We start from the raw sequence: 19,629 nt of genomic DNA, 5'->3' as shown, positions 1-19,629 counted from the left end.
GGTTATAATCTATTACTTCCTGCTTTTCTACCATCACTAAGTTAAAATCAATATTCTTTCTACGTGTAACCTTTGTGTATCTGATATGGTGGTGGAAGGAAGCAGGATCACAATCATCCTGGATAACAAACAACATCCCCCAGGCAGTATAGAGCCTATGAGCACTATGACAACTTAGAGAGTACCTGTACATACTCTCTCTCTCTCTCTCTCGCTCTCTCTCTCTCTCTCTCTTTTAAACTCACTCTCTTACTCAGGCACACACACACACACACACACACACACAGTCTGAAACACACTAAACTTTATTCCTTTCAAATGTTCCCCCTCTTCAACCCCCATCCTCTCTCTCTCTCTCTCTCTCTCTCTCTCTCTGCAGTAGCTGGGCTTTCACTTCTTTCATTTGGAGAACTGCAGAAGTAGATAATGCCACGCAGGATCCAGTTTAAAAGACATAGCCCCAGGCATCCCTCTGCTCTTACTCTTCTCTTTCCTTTTATAGAAAGATTTCTTTACAAATAACAATAAAACAGTAATTAATTCTCTCAACTCTCAAGGCTGCAGCTTTGTAAAATGTAAAATTGGAAATTAATACAATGTGCATCCTTTAAGATAAATGAATGGTGTGCACATTTTTATTTTTCATTTCCTTAACTGTCAAATTATAATTTTTGTCCAACTAAGGGTTTGACACAGGTTTACTTCTTGTTGAATTTTATTAAGTGTAACACAGACAGGCTCGGGCTTTAACGGCACGTGACTGATACGACAATGTTTTATTAGTCCCTTTTCTCAAAAAGGAGAGGAATATTAACTAGATGGAAAGCTTCCCATGTTAAAGCAAATGCTTCCTTTATTCCAATATTTCAAAACTGGATAGCAGAAAAAATGATTGAAAAAAAGAAAACGCATATTAGTTATCTTCCTCAAGGCAGAATTTATAATAAAACTGTAAGTATGCTTTTCTTTCAAACGTTTGCACCGACTGAGCACTTTGAATAAATGACCAACAAACAGCCTAACTATGTAGGAGATTTGTAGCAGGCGTGGGTGAGCGCCCTGCCGAGCTCAGTGCTACAATGGTGTTAATGATAATAAAGAAGGCCATCAGCATCCTCACAATCGGCCTGTCCACCTGCTCTGTGTATCCTTGCGCTCAGGCAGAGGACAGAGACAGCGAGAAGAAAAGACTAGAGGGGAGGAGAGGGGGAGACAAAAACTCATGGAGGACTGTGCTTGCCCCGGGGCATGCCTGCCTGCAGAACAGATAGGACTACTCTCAGTTAACTCTTCAGCACACACACACACATACACACACACAGACTGGATTTGCAGGAGTGTAGGAGTAGGCTCACATTTCACTCAGAGGAAGATGTTGTGTAGCCAAGCAAGGGTCATCTGTACAAAGAGCAGCCTTAAGCAGCACACAAGGTGTGAGAAGGTTATCTCTACAGTGCAGAGCTCTATCCTCCCTTTATCCACATCCAGACACTTTACACCACACCCACACAGACTGCTGTTCACTACTGACTATGTGGAATGATCATTTTCAGTATAAATATATTTGAAAAAATGACACACCTCCCCAAAGATATGGGATTTGTCGGATTAGGAGGCCTGACACATTGTGCTCCTGAGAGACACAAACACGAGAACATCTCACTCACACACAGCGACATTTCATTTTTCTGCAGGAATATCTGATGCAATGCAGCTGTAATTAAAGCAGAAAATAATGCCATTCTCAAGCAGGCAGATGCATTTCAGAGAGCACCCATAATCCTTCTGCAAATCCCAACACCCCCATCTATCAGCAAATGATGTCAACTGGAAGGACTGTATGCAAACAAACACATTTCTGGCCAGGAAATGTAAGATTCTGATGCAATTGCTGTCTGATTTGAGAAATTTTGAAAGGTCATTAAATAACATCTGGTATTTAAACGTTGTGTGATGTTTTTAGATTGGAATGTGGATTAATGACATTACACTCAGTCTGATTAGTCTGATTTAAATGCCAAGATATTGTTAGTGACCCAGAGTGGTTAATCTGACCATACTGACCCGGAAGAAAGAACGGAAGGAAGGAAGGAAGGAAGGAAGGAAGAAAGAAAGAAAGAAAGAAAGAAAGAAAGAAAGAAAGAAAGAAAGAAAGAAAGAAAGAAAGAAAGGAAGGAAGGAAGGAAGGAAGGAAGGAAGAAAGAAATCAGGTGGTCATCTAAGAGAGGAAATAAATACACTTGCATATATTCAATTAACTGTTTTGCCATGACTGCAGGTAATTATTAAATCCATCCTCTGTCTCTCTTTCCTCTTTCTCCAAGTCAATATATTTCCTCTCTCTTCCTCTAATTTCCCGCTCTCCCCCTGTGGTAGGGATCAGATGACAGAGATGATTTCTTCCCCTACCCGTGTGTCATTGCATTAATGGGCCACTGCACATTAATTGAAAGTGAAAAGGGGCATCAGCCAAAAAAAACCTGTGAGGGGGACAGGGGTGATCGAGGAGGAAAGGGGGAGAACGGCTGGTCTATGAAATAGACAAGGAGGAAATACAACGAGCGAAGGGGGAGAGAAAGAGGAGAGAGGCGCTTAGGGAGACTTTAATTGTTTCAAATTAGGTATGTGATTGACAGTGACAGAAAGTGGGCACTGACAAGCTGGGCCCTGATGAGAACGATTAGCATGCAGCCAAACAAGCTGTCACTTTTAGCAACACGTTAGCTATGGGAAATACTGGGCATATGGCTCTTTTAACCCTGTACGGTAACACAGCCTACTAACGGACTCCTTAATCCATGACTGATGGATGGGGAAAGACTGGGTGGCCAAACAAGAGGGCATAACTCATAGCAAACAGATGCGTCTAGTATTACTGCACTAGATGAATATTTTTATTAGATTTTTTTAGATGTCACATCTCTGCAAAAAATTGTCAATGTCTAGCAATTAAAATAAAATTTGATCATGCTTCCTTATTCATAATGCATTGCATATGCATTTTCCAACAGCTCTGTATGCTGTATAAGAGATTACAGGCATATTAATAAATACAGGATTCATATCCAGTGATGCAGCGCATTAAAATAAAGATCTTTTTCCCTCAAACACAGCAACGAATGCACTACAAACATCATCTTACCAGCAGCAGCACTTCCTAAATATCTTAAAGTGCTACGAGGCCTCTCGCTAACCAAAGGTTAATGCACCCTATTGGGTTGATGTGCAGCACGAGAATGCACTGCAATCCGATTACTTTTTCCAATATGTTTGCAGCAGTGTGGGATAAACTCAGGCAGAGGAACAAACATCCCTCTCTGACCTCCAAGCTGCTTCGGTCTGTCTGCTTCGCACGGTCGCCTCCGCTAAATTAAACGATTGCTTAAAATGATTTCATAAGAGTGGATGGGAGGGCAAGGCACGGTAACCGGCTCCAGGAATAATACAAGGTGGAGGCAGGAGTGAGTGGGGGGGTGGGGGGAGGAGGGGGTTGTTTGCTATAAACAGCAGGCAGCAGGCACAGTGAAGAATGTCAGGTCAAATTGTTCTTGACAGTGTTAATATCGGCACCTCATAGAGATAATTACATGTAAATAAACAGTGAAATAACTCTCAGCTGGAGACCGGGAGCGAGAGCAGAACAGTTAGCGGAGGCCAGATGGGGACTCCAGCAGTGCTTAGTGTGGAAAAAGAGAGATAGTGCAGCTCGAGCGTGTAGACCGTAAACCTACTGTAGCAATATACAAATAAAAAATAAAATCACAAGTAATGCAATAAACCATCTAAAAACAGTCAGCAAGACTGAAGTAAAGAAGAGCAGAAGACTGTAGAGGAAAGTTAGTGGTTTGTGAGGTTGTAATAATAATCACAGATTCACGCTTGTCAGGATTTTGTCTGGAACTAACACATCGCATACACACTGAACAAACCGTCCACACAGTGACCTGCACACGTCTGAGATTCTGATGTTCAGACACAGTGTTCAGTGACCCCACAAACTACCCTAACAAAATAAACCTTAAACCAATATTCTTAATATTAGTTACAGAATCTACTGAGTCTCATTGTATTTTACTTCATATTACATTCATGATATGACTAACACATATGATATCATTAACATTATAGAGAGATACATTAAAATATTCACTGAGCTTCTGTAAGTAGCAGGAAAATGTCTGAAATCTAAGAGGAAAAACCACTACAGTGTACCTTTACAGTGTCCAGAAATTAACCTATATATCCATACAACTCAATCACTTTATATATGTCATGTAAAAAACCTTAGAATGCACTGTAATGTAGCTAAGAATTCAGGAAGATAAATAATGGTGATCTTGTGACTTTTAATAGGTGATAGCTTGAAATCTCATAGCCACTCATAGTACGTGACGTGTAATATTCATCTTCTAGGATTTGGTGAAATGCATATTGGCCACTTGTATGTGATAAATATAAATTGCATTCCCGTATATTTCTTATTTATCAGGATGCAACAGCTCACTTTCTGCAGGAAATATCTCTCACCCACACAAACACCCTTGAATTTAAATAGTGGTTTTATTGTCTGATATGGCCTTTCATCTATGCATGGGGAATAATGCACTCTCTCCGGGAAGAGATCGAGAGAGAGAGAGAGAGAGAGAGAGAGAGAGAGAGAGAGAGAGAGAGAGAGAGTCGAGGGCAGTGAGAGGGCATCTACAGAAGGAAGCCAGAGGACAGACCAGTGAGGTAGCTTTTTTTTTTTTTAAAGGGTAAAAAGGAAAATATTGTGTTATAATAAGAAAAGAGGAAGATGGTGGTGTAGCAGGATAGAAGAGTTTGACTACAAAATACAAAGACACAAAGGAGACATGCCAACACACGATTTATTTCATCAGACTCCATGTCAGCATAACTAAAGGGAAAAAGGAGTCATTAAGACATTGAGAGAATTTTCACGAGAATTCTTACCGTGCCTGGTTACACACGGTCCGTATGTGTTTAATACAGTGATATAACCTTTATTCTACAGCTACAGATCAACAGAAAAACCCACCGCAGTAATGTAGACATAAACATACCCTTAAACTTCGTCCTCTAATACAGTGGACAGTGTCATTAATTTCCCCCTGCTATGAGAGAGGAGCACAGGAAGTTAGTCTGGGAGAACTCCACTATCTGTGATTAATATGATCACAGATGCTACAATTCCACTTAGTCCAAGTGAAGACATATAGAGAATGAGTGTGTGTAGGAGAGGGAGGGAATAAATTTGTGCAGAAAACATTCTGCCAATGGGCATGATTTAAATTCCCTGATTTTTTTTTGGCAGCTTTCAAGCAGGTCTCATCTCTTTTTTTTCTAAAGCTGCTTACTTTTTAATTCTTGCCAAATTGAAACAGCATCCATATTTAAGAAACATTTTAATTAATGAGCATTTTCCTTCCATGCTCTCAGACTACAGGAGTGATGTAAACATGTGCATCTATTACGCCTTTGATGAAAAAAACCGTGTCAGCTTGGAGGTGAGAAGTTTACAACATCACTACCTGGAGACACTCACATGCTGGTGCACAATGTCTCATCAGAAAGAAGGAAGCTCCGACAAGAACGGACGAAACTCCATCATATTTCTTTCTCTCCCCACACCCCAACCCCCACCGCATAACAGTTTCCTTTTTGGCAACCCCTGTGCGGGCTTCTTAAATATAATTCATCCAGTTTAAAGTGGCAGCGGTGCTAATGGGAGAGGCGAGCGAGGTTTGAGTCCCCCCACCCTTATCTCTAGCTGACAGTTGTCAGGAATCACTGGAGAGGCCTGGGCTAGTGTGTGTGCGGCTCAGGCGCCGAGGCCTGGGGATACAGATCAAAGGCAGCGCTGGTGAACGCTGCTCTGCCTCTGATCCCCCAGCGCTGAAACCCAGCCTAGGCTCTCTCCGTTCCCAACATCAAATGCTAGCCAGAGTTCCTTCATTCCAAAACACAAATCTTCCTACTGCAAAATTACATTCTCTTCCACCACATCCCTCCTTTCCTTCCACATCTACTGCAAGTCTATATGTGTGTTTAGTCATTTTTTTTCCTATGACAGGTTGCTGTTCTGTGTAGTGGCTAAAAATGTTTCTGAGAGCAAGAGGTTTAACGGTATAAAATGGGGATGACTAGCAGCATTCATTTCACACTTTTTACATATTATATCACACCAAACCCTGAACTTCTGTTCTAATCATTTCTGCACCTTTACAATAAAAAACAATGACTTAATTCAAAGGGTAAGAGGTTAAAGGCTCAAAACCCAACGACAGTGGTTACTATCAGAATATCAGTATATATTATTAATGAGATTAATGAGAAAATCAGCCTCTTTGACAGAGATGGTCAGATCTAGTCTGGAGATAAAACAATATTTTGGCAATATTATAGAAAATATTAAGAGCAATTATAGTGTGTGGGTCATACCATGTTTTCCAGAAATGCAGTGAGAAAGTGCATACTTGGCAAAGACTAAGTGCTATGTGTGAGCTGATAGCATGCACCTGTTGGTGTAGTGAGCCCAGTAGGATTAGGTTACAGCCTGGCAAACCGCCACCTCTTTACCATGGAGCAGGCGTTTCCCTCCATTCCAACCCGCTAACAAAGTGGTCTGTCTGCACCTCAATGAGAGGGTGTTCCCCATCTGTGTTTCAACATGGACTTTCTCTGTGACAAGAACATCTGAACAAGACACTTCCACTGTTTCAGCAACCACAGGAATGAGGATAGCAACTACTTAATAACATGAGTCCAGAGAAGTGTTTAATCCATTAAAGACTCATTTTCACGAGGAAACATGTTCTGTAAAATCACTGGGCCACTTTTTGTTACTTTAACAAGAATAACTCAATCCGGGTATAAAAAAGTCAAGAGAGGACTAATTTATTGAGATTCTGCCAAGAATAAACAGAAAAATAAATAAAATAAGTCTCTCTGCCATTTATACAAACAGATCAGTATTTAAATTAGAAGAATTAATGAGTGCAGAAATATAATGAGTGCATATTGGACATGACGATTAAACAGCTAACATCTTACCATGCTCTGAGGCGTGTATAGACCCGAGCGTGTCCAGGTGACCTTCATTTTGGATCAAGATCCTAAAAGATCTATTTGACTTTAAAATTGGTTTCAATATTTTTGCACAAAAAAGGCGATAAAGGTTTCAGTGGAAACATAATGAAATGGCATCAACTAGTAAATAGTGCTGAAAATTGTTGACAAAAGTTAAATAACCGTGATGCTTGTGCATCAGTGTGATGTGTGAGGAAGAACAGCAGAGCAGCTGTTCTTCAGTTCTCAAAGTCAGTGCAGATTATCAGCAAGACTAATCTCTGTACAGCTACATAGACATGGATTGTGTAGTAGATCTGCAGTGGATAAACAATAAGAATGTACATTTGATTAAAATCCCACAAGCACTAGCCTACAGAGATGATGGAAAGGTGATTATGGTGAGGTTAGATGAGACATCCTTCATCATGTTCTAGAAAAGTACACATTTGCCAAAAAATGGTGGGAGAAGGATAAAGTTGGGTCTGAGGTATGTTAAGTAAAGGAGCCTTTTTCTGGCATACTTTAGGTGCTCCTGTCCCCTAGAGGAAAATCAAATCAATACAAAGCTATTCTGACAGATCACCTTTATCCTTAAAGCATCTCTATTCTGATCAGAGTGGTCTCTTCCAGGATGACCTCACCCTACATTCATAAGACATGAGGGATCACTGGCACTGGTCCTATCTTGACCCCAACTGAACATCAGTGGGAGATTTCACAGCCCTCTCCACCACCATCATCAAAATAATAAAGTGATGGAAGACTTGATGTTTATCTCTCTACTGCAGTTCCAGAGATGCCAAGGTGCAGTAAAGCTGGTCTAGCATCTAATGGTGGCCTAAGAGACTTCATGTCGTTTTAGGATTATTGAAAGACACTATTCATTATTCCTTTCATGTGTCTGTACTTCCCTAAAACACAAGTGCAAAAGAATATTTTGTTTTAGTTTATACATCTTTGTCTATTTATTTAATGTCTGTTTATTTAATAATAAGTATTTCAGTATTGTTAGACTCTTTATAGTTGTGTTTGGCTTTTTAGGGCTGTACAACATACAAGTTGTCTATGATTACTGCAGTTCTGGATTTATAAGCCGGCAATTTGCAAATCAGTCAGAGCAAACAAAAAGAGGTGTTTTGTTGTTGGAGAGCGCTGCTGGTCTCTAATGGTCATTGACTCACAGTGTGATGGTTGGCTGAACTGTGATACTCCTGTCAAAGGGGACATTATTTTTCTCACAATAAGGGCCTGATGGACTTGCCACATGTGCCATGTGCAAGAGGGTGAAAGGGTAAAAAGTGGAGGGAGGTAATGTTCACAGCACAGAGATGGAGGAATAAACTTAAATTCAAACTCAAAGAAGGTGAACAAGAATATTTACTATTTTAACCATTACATTTATCGCAGGAATACTTACTGAGGAAGAACTTTAAACAAGCATCAGATTTGTTTTTTAGTAGTGACAATATTAAACAGAGTACAAGGTTATATGTTGTTGTAGTAGGTTATATAAGTGCAGTGAGAAAACACGGATCAAATATTTCTAGCTGCCAAATTTATCATTTATTTTGTCTTGTAAAAACTTTTTAAACAATAATCCTAGAATGTGAATTCACAGAAACAAAAGCATACAAGAGCAGTGTTTGGATTAAAAAAACTGTAGTGACCATGAACACACAAGAGCAATCCATTAGAGCTGTAGAGATAGTAGAGATGACTTTCCAGTCTGCTTTGAGATGTATCTTGATGGTGTGGAGGAAACAAGTGACAATAAAATGTGTGTGAATTAGGGCGTAATTGCAGACAAATAAGGACCTGAATTTCATTTTCAGTTCCTTATGCACCATTTCAATCTTATTTTCTGCTTGTTAGTCAGATCTTGCTGCTTATGGTGGGCACAACTGCCCAGTGCTTGCGCGTAATTGTATATAATTTACTTTATACCAGTGATTAGCATCAATATCAGCCAGTTTTGTTTATTGAGGAATTAACCGTAATCAGATAGCTTCTTTCAAATGTGTATTGTTTGTGGTAGAAGTAGGACACGTAGCAGAACAGATGAAAAACCCTGTCCTGTCAAAAAAAACACAAATAAACACAAAGGAGGTCTCAGAAATTGCATTCTGCTATTCAGAATAAAATAGGGTTAAATCTATTGAATGTATTGGCTTCATGTGTATAAAGAGGCAACAGTCCTGGAAAACCCTACACAAGCAGCACAGAGGCCTGCCCTCATCTCAGCCACACTGATTCATTTGTTACACTTAATTAAAGCATCTTGACTTTCTTAAACATATATTAACTCCGGAAAATTACTTGCATACAATTAGATGAATAGACTAATTAGTCTGGAGCGATTATTCCTTTTCTCCGTGAGCCATGGCGCTGTTCTTTCCCCTGCTTTCATTATGCAGCAGCGGATTTGTTCTCTGCAGGGTATCGACTATTGTTTCAAATTCAAGCTCTAAAGTCTTTCAAAGCAAACTATTATTGCTTTTTTTTAATTATGAGAGCACGTAAAATAGAAGGAAATTAATAACAAAAATCTTATCTTCACAACACCTAGACGGGAAAACACAAGGGAAACTCTTTTCCTATCTAAACACTACTGCTTTAGAAAGAATCTCTTTCACACCCAAGAGACGCATTTAATCACAGCACAGACACGGCAGCACACAAAGCGCATTCTCCTTTATCATCACAGAGCTCTCGTAATTCCACTCGAGAAACTCCTTGACATCTGTCTATAGAGTGGAATATTTACACACTTTGGTCAATGACCCTTACTAACCTGTGGAGAGAGGCCATTGTTGACGGTGTTCATGGGGTTGCTGGATGCTGACTGGCTCATGAAAGTGTCAGTGTAGCTGGAAAAGCTGTGCCGATTGGACGAGAGGCCGTAGGCGGAGCTGCTGTCACTGGAGAGGCTGCCCTGATGCATGGTGGAGGGGGGCAAAGGCTGCGGTCGGTGCACTGTGCTACTGCCATCTGCAGAAAACATCGATATCTTTAACATCTTCCTCACTCATATCACCAAACTAGCCTCCTATTACGCGGTTGATTTTGGAGACGTACCCTGTGATAGTGTGGTAGCGGGGTAGCTGGGCTCAGGGAGCTGGTATGTTGGCAGAGTTGGCATGCCTGTTGCTGGAAAACCTCCTGGTAACAGGTGGTTGAATGCGGCGAGCTGATTGGCTCCGGCTTGTTTGCGCCATCTGGCTCGTCTATTGCTGAACCACACCTGCAAGAGAAGAATAACAAAAGAATTAACAATTGAGCCACACGTAGAAAGCACTATAGCAACACACTCATATGTGCTCTTCTCATTCTGCACTCATTTATTTAATCAACCAACATTTTAAATCAGCTTTTTTTTATTGTATCTTACATGATTTTAAGTTGCCTGGAAAAAGCTAGATATATAGGTGACGTGAAAATGTGATTAAATAAATAAAGGTGTTTAAATAAATGTTCACAAATTCACAGCTTCAGTGGGTTATGATGGGAATTTAAAAAATGACTGATGCTAATAATGTCTGTGGCAAGGGGACAAGGTCCTGCCCCTGTGTATGCAAAAGAGTGAATGACGTTGCCTTTGAGGGGCCATTCTTCAGACTTTAATACACTGGCAGCACAGTTAATCTACTGTTGTTTTTCAAATGTGCTCGGCCATTGTGAACGGTGTTGAAAGAGAAGGACAATAGCTTCCCGATGAATCGGACACAAAGAGTGGGTGTCCCTTTTAAACAGCTCCTTCAGAACGATTCTTTCAGCCAGGACATCGATCAAGGAGCTCGAGCAGACATACTGTATGTGCACACTCTCTGTATCTGTTCCTAGCAGCCTCTTGAAGCTTTGTATGCAAAAAAAAAAAGTATTTTGTTCAAGTGTGGTTTAGTGGGTTAAAGAAATATTTTGTGTTGCAAGGTAAAAAAAAAAAAAACATTATACATGAGGACACATTCAAATCATTTCTGAGAAACCAAAACAAAGTAGATCATGCACTTTAAGCAAAACAAACTAGAAATCTTTGTTTAAAATTTAAAACAAAATCAGATTCTTCATATTCTTTCCAGTTCTGGGTGGACATGCAGGATGATTGACCTGAAATAAGCATGAGCCTAAATCCTAGAAATACCCCACTCCAGAGGCAGAAATTAGTGTTATTAACCCAGCAGGGAACTAATCAGTGGTTATTATGTGTGCTTAGGAATTATCAGCCTAAATACCTTGACCACACCACCAAGTCTGGACATCAAAAGGATTTCTAACCTTTCCATTTTCACCATAATATGAGACGACTAATATTAATAGTGAAGTATGTTGATTATAGATTGTTTCTGGTATATGAGATGCATGTTGGATTTCTTTTCAAAACTTTTAATTTTCTCCCACTTTGAAAGGTCAATTATTGAAATACAGGAAACAAATATTTATATTCAAGGGTTCTAATGATCAATATTTAATCCATATTCCTTTGAATATAGCTGTAATAATAATAATGCATGTCTAAATGCCAATAATAGCATCCGCTTTATACCTGATGCTTTTCACCTGCCTTGTAGTCATACATTTAGATATAATGTAGGTGTATATTTTCAGCTTGCAATACATGCACCAAGTGTTTTATTAAACAAAGTGTGAGTATTTGTCCTTCTGTGTAAACATAAATGTTCCCAAAAATCAATGTAGCGACTACATATTTATTAATTAAAGACTAGCTAATTGTAGTTCTGTAAAATTAAATTAAATGACACAAATCATATTAATGTAGTAGTCCTTCACAGGTGTAAGGTGGGCCAGTGCTAAAACCCTTCACGCTGAGCTACCACACCCATTCACTCAGGTTTCTTTTACTATACATGTTCTAGTAAAGAGGGATCTTTGTGATACTGAGGAGAGAGCCCAGGGCATTAGGATGTGCATAACTCTGGATAAGAAGCTAGCATGACTGCCCCAGCACCTCAGAAGGAGCTTGACACAAGTTGAATGAACACTCGATTCTGGACCCTGGTGACAAAGGCACCTTGAGCAGGGATTTTCTCTCTTTTGCTGTCTCTAATTCCCCGTCTCAACAGACAAGGAGCATACCACGCTCGGCATGGCTAAGAAGGAGCCTTGAGCTCGAGAGTCGTTTTATATTTCTCAGAAATTCCCCTGAGCAAAAAAGAGGTGTGAAGCAGGACATTTATGAAGGGGTATAGCTCTGATTGGAGAGGAAGAACCTGTTATCTGTCGTCAGTGAGTATCAACAAAGTATAAGTGGAAAAATTCCATATACCTCAATTCATTTGGCTGTGCAGAGCAGCATGAGAAGAAAGACAAAAAGAAGGAAGGTAAATGGAAGACAAATCTGATTGTTCTGTGCATTTCTACATCAGAGATGGCAACCAAAGCCAGCTGGGGTACGCCAGCCCCAGGATAGCACCATCCACTCTCATCCTGTATCAATCAACCAGGTCTTCCTATCAATTATTCTCTCTGTCTCACACACAAGCCAGTGGCTAGGGGTCTACATGTCTCTCTGCTATTGCTATGGCACTGCAGCATGGTGGGGGTGGGGGTGGGGGGTAGTGGGAGGTGGGCAGTGAGGAGTAAAACCTAGCTAACGTGATTGAATTTCACAGCAAAAAAGAACATAGCAGTGGTTGAGAGGCGTAGAAAAGGTCCACATCAATCTCTCTGTGGCTGTGTGTAGTGGACTGGAGTGCTGCTGGCCTGGTCAGTGCTCAGTGGATGTTAGAGAAAAGGCAGGTATGACTCTATAAGGTCCTGACGTCACACTTTGATAGAGTCTGATAAAAACAAACTGGAAGTTTCTTCTACAACCTTAATAATACTGCATTCCTATTTTACAGACAGACTGAATAATGCTTTAATACACACACACACACACACACACACACACAGTAGAATTCTGTCATTTATTTAAGGCTTTCCTTTGTAGGATGTTCCCATTCTCCATGACTTGTTAGGATTAAGCACAGGTCTATTGGCTCCAGATTTTCCTGCGACCAATTGTGGCTTGTGTGATATAATTCCCCAACACAGGAGCTTACACTCATGACCTGGATGTCTTGTATCCGGAGTGGATCAAAGAGTGTAAGAACAGACAGGAGAAGTGAAAACAGCCCTGTGCCTGTCTCTGTAGAGCATATGGAATGACTAACATCTACTACTCATGCCATTTTTCTCTTTCTATTTCTATTTATATTCATTTCTATTCTATCCAGCTTAATGGAACATGAGCAAAACCAAGCATGCTTCTTGAACACTAGATGCAAGTCAAGTTGTCTAAAGGTCATAAGATAAATGCCAAAGTTTCAAATCTAAGAAAGAAGATTTTTGAACATGTTTAGGCTTGCTTTCTTGCTTTCTTGCTTTCTTGGCTTCTTTCGATCAATGCAGTGATATTCCTTACATTTTTTTGTATAGAAAACAAATAATTTCTTACTGTTTTTAAGTATATTTTCTATTTTACCTGAGTGTATGTTTTACTGTCTTTTGACTAAATTCCTAATTTTGTTTCCCGAATTTTAAGTTTTACTTCAGACGTGGTTACTTTATCCCTGATATATTTTACCAGACACTAAATATTGCAAATATAATATTTTAATAAATATGAAAAAACACACTTTTACCATTCTGTACACATTACTTAAATGTTAACCAAAAAGCAATGATTTAAATCAACTCCTTGACGAATGGCACATTATAGCTTTTTTTTAACCTGGTCAGAGAAAATACCAGTGGTCACTGTGATAAGAAAGTTGTTCAAATTACTGTTATTTTCTGAAATAGATGCACCGTTGAATATTTGAGTATAGATGAGAGATGTCTTTGGCCATATCACTGCTGTATAGAGACAGGATCTACAGCATGTTTGATAGCAAAGTAGTTTTTTGAGACTTAAGTATGCAGTTATTTTCATATGATACTTTTCTTATATTTTCTTGAGATATTACTCAGGTATGACTACTGCCCACTTTATATATCATTACGGTCGATGAGATTTGTTTCATCTTCAGATTGACTGCAGTCACTACAGATGGATATTAGCTTAAATCTCCATCTGGTGGTAGTTGTGTAGTCATGTTTTTAAAGTAGTGAGGGGAAACAGGTAGCCATGTCATAAGACAAAGAATCCTGTGGTTAGGCAAATATGGATCACTTCCTATCATGTGTCCTTTGGGACTGTAAATCAGTTTTATCATGAGAAAGAAGAATGACTCAGTGACAGTGGCTGGTGATGAACACAAGATAAGAGAAGAAAACTTAGAGGTCAAAACACTGCCAAAACACCCCCCCACCACACACACACACACACACACACACACTCAATCACTACACCATGTCTGTCTGTCTTTTTTGTGGGCTACACCCCCTCTGTTCCAACCTTCTCCCGCTGTCTTGCTCCCTCTGACATCTGGATACTGTGTCAGTGCAGCTGTGTTCAAGTGGGTTGACATTCAGGCCACGGGGTCTGCCAAAAGCCAAGAGGGTCAGACACCTTCCCCACTACAAAAGGAGCGATTCTAGAAGCCTGGCATCTCCATCTGAGTTTGTTCCAGCTAACGACCCGAATCATACTCACCCTCAGAGTATCACTGCTATAACACTGCTTTTTCATTTTTTAAAGACATGTCTTTTGAAAGCTTTTTTTAATTCTTCAGAACAACTATAATAAAGCTGATAAATGCGATTAAATCATCATTTTCATTATGATTTTATTTAGACAGAACAATAAAGACTGTTGTTAGCACTAATGTTTGCGCACTTGTCTAATTTGCATCAGTTACCATGAAAACACAAAAGGACCACATGCTTCTTGGAGAGCTTTTCAGTGACAGAAAATCAGGGCCAAATTTGTCAGGGAGATCAGCAGGGTCTGCGGTGATGCCAACTGGAACTTTGTCTGGTCAGCAAATCAGCACCAAACTGTTATTATTAAATCATGTGATGCAAATATGAGGCATATACTGTCTATTACAGGAATGTAATGTAATGGCACTATCTGTATGTGTGGCCTGGAATTTTATTTTTATTCTATGTGGATACGAGCACTACATCAACAGAAATACTGGAAAACACCAGATAGAACAGTGTTTCGGAAAAAAACCCAGCAGTGTGTGTCGTCTATGTAAGCTAAAAATGTTAAGCTGAAATCTTCACATGTGTATTTTAGGGTCAGTTTGTACAGAAATATGGTTTTATTTTGAAGGTCAGTACAGCAGTGACATGACAAACCCCTAATGAAGAGCATCTCCTGTTCATATCTGTATTTATATCTGTCTTTAACACATTATCTGTTCATTCCAAGTAAAGTATTCATATTTATAGCTCTGATGTTATCCTATACAGTATTGGAGGAATTTTTTGCTATTGTTTGCTATAAAATTAAAAAAACATCACGAGTAAATAAAATTGCAAAAACCAATTTTCTAAAATTCACTTTAAATTAAAGTTGGCTTCCTTAAACTCAAAAACCTTAAACAGTGTAATTATTCGTCATTGTACTGCATGTGAAAAAAAAAATTCCTAAATATAATTAATTTAAATAAAAGTGGGTTGGACTTTAATTTTGGCAAATGATCGAAAGGGACAGCTGCATCGCAGTATGTGATAATCACAACAGTCTGCAAAGTTCTTTTCCTGCATGCTTGACATCACATACCATGAAATAAAATCCCTTTAACATTATAGTCGAGCAGATTAGAGGAAACAGTCTAATAAATTTGTCAACTTTAATTATAAACTCTGGTAGCTTGTACGCTGTAACTAAACTCTTTAGGTAAAATGCAGAAGTGTCCGAGAAATCCCGCAGCTGAGGTAAACTGCCCTGTTTTTCCTTTTCTTTTTGTATTTTTTTCCACAAGCTCTTGATTGATAAATGTTGCTTGTGTAGAAGGACTTCCCAGGAGAGCACGAGGGATCCACTGTGATATGCAGCAAATTTTATAAGGAGCAGCGGTGGGCTTGAAAGTGGTGGGAAGAAACAATCTCAGCCAAGAGCTGGAGTGAGAAATCCATCAGGAATGCACTCCTTCTCGTTTCATCCCCCTCCTGTCGTCCACCACAGCTGTTGCTATAACTCTACTGTAGTTTCCCTCTTCACTGTTTCAGTTATTTATGTCAGGAGGGGTTGTAGCACAGATGAGATTTAAGAGAGGTCTGGTTAGTGATGGTAAATGGTTCACTTGCATCATTAATGTTTAGTGTAGACACAAAAAGCCCTTTCATAAAACAGTGACGAGCGTCAACTGCAGCTTCTTTCTCCCCGAAAATGATGGAGGGAACTCTTAACTCTTTATTTCTCCTTCAGGATTAGTGTCTTTTTTCTGTACTAAAGTTAACTCCTGTTCACGATTCAAAGTGATTAAAGACATGGATGATAATGAACAAAATGCTTGGCCATGTTTCTGTGTTCTCAGCAGGTCACTGACATTAGACTGACCGCCCTAGTGGGTTTTTCTACTATTTGTATTATTAAAGATGAATTTTAAATAATTCTTAATAAGATTGAAAAAAAGAATCTTAATAATTCAATATAAGATGCGTATTGTATCTCAACATATGTTTCAATATTCAGGGCAATATGATCATGTACAATCTAGTAAATATTTTAAAGTGTTTTTATTGTATTTATTTATGCTTAATTCTTTCTTTTTTTATTTTAGATTCCTTTCATAGGTGTTATGTTTAAATGTCCTTGTTGCTTTCTGAGAGTTAACACACTAAATTCCGTTGTATTGTTTACAATAACAGTAAAGTTTCTCTCTCTCACGATCCTTCCAGAATGTCTCAGTGCTCTTCAACAGTTTAAAGTCAAGTGGATTTGGGCAACCAAGAGCTCCTGAGGAACTAATCGGTCAGTGTAATTAGATTAGATTAGAATGCAGTGATGGAAAGAGAGGTGGTGTACCTGTACTCGAGCCTCAGTGAGTTTAGTCCTCTGAGCCAGCTCCTCCCGGGTGTAGATGTCGGGGTAGTGTGTCCTTTCGAAGGCCTTCTCCAGCTCCTCCAGCTGCTCAGCAGTAAACGTGGTTCTGCTGCGTCTCTGCTTCCTCTTCAGAGGCAGGTCCGGCTCCGAGTCCACGTCTGAGCCGTCATCTACACGACTCCCTGTTATTGAAAAAGGAGCGGAAATTAGTTGCAGTTGAAAATCAAAATTGACACAAGCTACTAAAGTGTTTTAATCATCATCATTTCTCATCAGATTTCACTGAGTGTGAGGATGGATGATGTGTGACAAGGAAATTAAAATGATAATAACATGACTTTCAAGCAAACAGTTTGCTCATTTATATGAGAAAAAAAATCAAAGCTTTAGTTAAAAGCAATTCTGTAGGAGGACAAATCCTAACTGGCCCCGAGGCCATGATGGAGAGCTGGGGGAGTTAATCTTAACAGACCACCTTAGCGAGCCACTATTGTTCTGCACTGAAACAAAACTGGAACTGCCTTAATATCCATAGTATTATATTATGTGGTGTCTTTAAAGCAGGTGCATAATATATCCTCATTGCGTTTAAAATGCAGACAGCAGATTATCTTCCACACCACAGCTACCCATGTCAATTTCTGATAACACACCATTGTTGTTTAGAGACTCAGTGGAGGAATGTTTTTTACATTTACTAGAGAAGAAGAATAAATCCATCACCTAACAGAGGGCAAATATGTGTAGGTGATAACTGAAGCAGGGAATGGATGCATGGAAAAATTATTAGAAAGAGCAGATGTGTTTAATTTTTCTAAATGTCTTTGTAAAGTCCACTCTAAATTTTGATGTTTATTAATGTTATGCATGTGAAGCATTAACAATGCACATTAGCACTGTCAGTAAAATATAATTTGTATAAAATGAAAGAAAATCATTCCATATCACCCTTAGGGGTTTTTGTTGTTGGTATTTTTGGTTTTGTTTTGTTTTATCTTGTTCAAAATTCTCATCAGGCCCACCAACAGTCCCCTTAAAGACAGATAAAAGATAAACCTACTTCTTGCTTTATTCTTGAAGTCACATCAAGAGCCTTCACCCATTCCACATTAATGGAATGATAAAGATAGGCTCTAAGAGCTTTTCTGCCTTGAGTTTATTCCTTATTTATTTCCAGTTTGGGCAGCACTGGGCTGATCCTCTAAAAATCCCCCTGGCAGCATCAGGGGCCCAATGCTGCAGATGCAGGCCTTAATCCAGGCCATGACTTCCCCACAAATTTAAGCCATTCCACATTAGGGACGGCTGAACCCTGGTTCCTCATTGGCCAGTGCTGCCAGGGGCTTCCCAGGCGGCTTCCTCTGAGAAGGGGACTGATTTTGGAGGAGATGGAACAGCCACTATATAGCAAGTGACCCTGCTACTCCTCCAGTCTCCGATACTCAGCCCTGAGCCTAGATCCTATCACTCACACTCTTACTCTCTCATGATTGACACCTCCACTTCAATGACAGTTATTACTTTTATCGCTTTTTGTGGCGGTATTTGTTATGGAAATGCCAGCAGGAGGATGGTTCAGGTGGAGGACTAGATGAGGGTTTATAGGAGCTAGCTTCAGGCAATGGTATTGAAGAGTTTAATTAATCTGGGACATGAACTGATAGCTTTGACCCCCATCTGACCTGTTCAACTCCTGGTTGGAATGACAGGTAGCTCCAGTGTCAGGATAAACATTCAAAAGAAAGAAGTGAAATCCAGCTGAAGCTGTTTAAAGAAAGCTTTTTGAAATGTACAAGTGTACTAAATCCAGCCCATTCAGCCTGTCAGTATGAAATTGCTTGGCTGTTTTGGATAAATACGCTGGATAGGAATTTGTGAGGTTGATCAGTGTAATGATGACAGCAGCTCATGTTCACTCGTGCTCCGATTCAGGACATGTGCTGCCAGAGGGGACAGCACAGAGGTAAAGGTTGAGCAGCGGCAGTAAATATAAATATCACAGGAAAACTTATCCTTATCTTCTGAAGAATAAGAGTGTTTTAACTGCTAATTATAAAGGGATTCGGCAGAGTAGGCAAAACATAATCCATTAAGCCGTGCACTATGGCACTGCGGTATCCCTGGATGAAATCCCTGATAACTTCTAAAAGTATATTAACAATGTAGGGTATGTCACGACTCACGACTGGTTACTAGTTTAGGAATGCATGGCTACTGGAATTTTTAGTACCTGAGAACATGTTTAGACAAATGGTAAGCAATTCCTATATATTTGTTGCCAAAAAGATTAAAGCTATATACAGTGGGGTCCAAATATTTGAGACCACAAATGAAAATGTTTTTTCTTTTCATTTAAAACTGGTAAGAAACATTAAAATATAAAAGTTTAAAATAAATCAAAGAAAGGAAATGTTCCATATCTTGAATATTCAATATTTAATTATTTAAATGCAGTGCAAATGGAGTGCATTTGTGATATTGGCCAAGTTATGTTCTGTAACAAAGGGTATAAAAGGTGAGAATCATCCCTGTGTGTGTTCGGACGACACGCTGATGAATTTGACTATCATGTGGAATTAATACCCGCCCGTGTGCATTTTCATTGAATCCATGTCAAT

At 39.4% G+C, this 19,629-nt stretch overlaps 1 protein-coding gene across 3 annotated transcripts in view; it reads right to left on the bottom strand.

Annotated features, from left to right (window-relative positions):
- pax7b (paired box 7b) overlaps window positions 1-19,629 on the bottom strand; it is a 43,041-nt gene that overhangs the window by 6,980 nt on the left and 16,432 nt on the right. For all 3 annotated transcript variants that reach the window (XM_058409273.1, XM_058409271.1, XM_058409272.1), the window contains exons 5-7: window positions 16,994-17,193; window positions 10,147-10,312; window positions 9,863-10,059 (exon numbers count right to left, since the gene is read on the bottom strand). In XM_058409273.1, coding sequence (XP_058265256.1) covers window positions 9,863-10,059; window positions 10,147-10,312; window positions 16,994-17,193 — 563 coding nt within the window. The remainder of the gene's footprint in view (window positions 1-9,862; window positions 10,060-10,146; window positions 10,313-16,993; window positions 17,194-19,629) is intronic.

The sequence above is a fragment of the Hemibagrus wyckioides genome, linkage group LG15, assembly GCF_019097595.1.
Source record: "Hemibagrus wyckioides isolate EC202008001 linkage group LG15, SWU_Hwy_1.0, whole genome shotgun sequence".
Classification (NCBI taxonomy): domain Eukaryota; kingdom Metazoa; phylum Chordata; class Actinopteri; order Siluriformes; family Bagridae; genus Hemibagrus; species Hemibagrus wyckioides.
The sequence above is the reverse complement of the archived record's forward strand: the minus strand, read 5'-3'. Positions and strand labels throughout refer to the sequence as shown.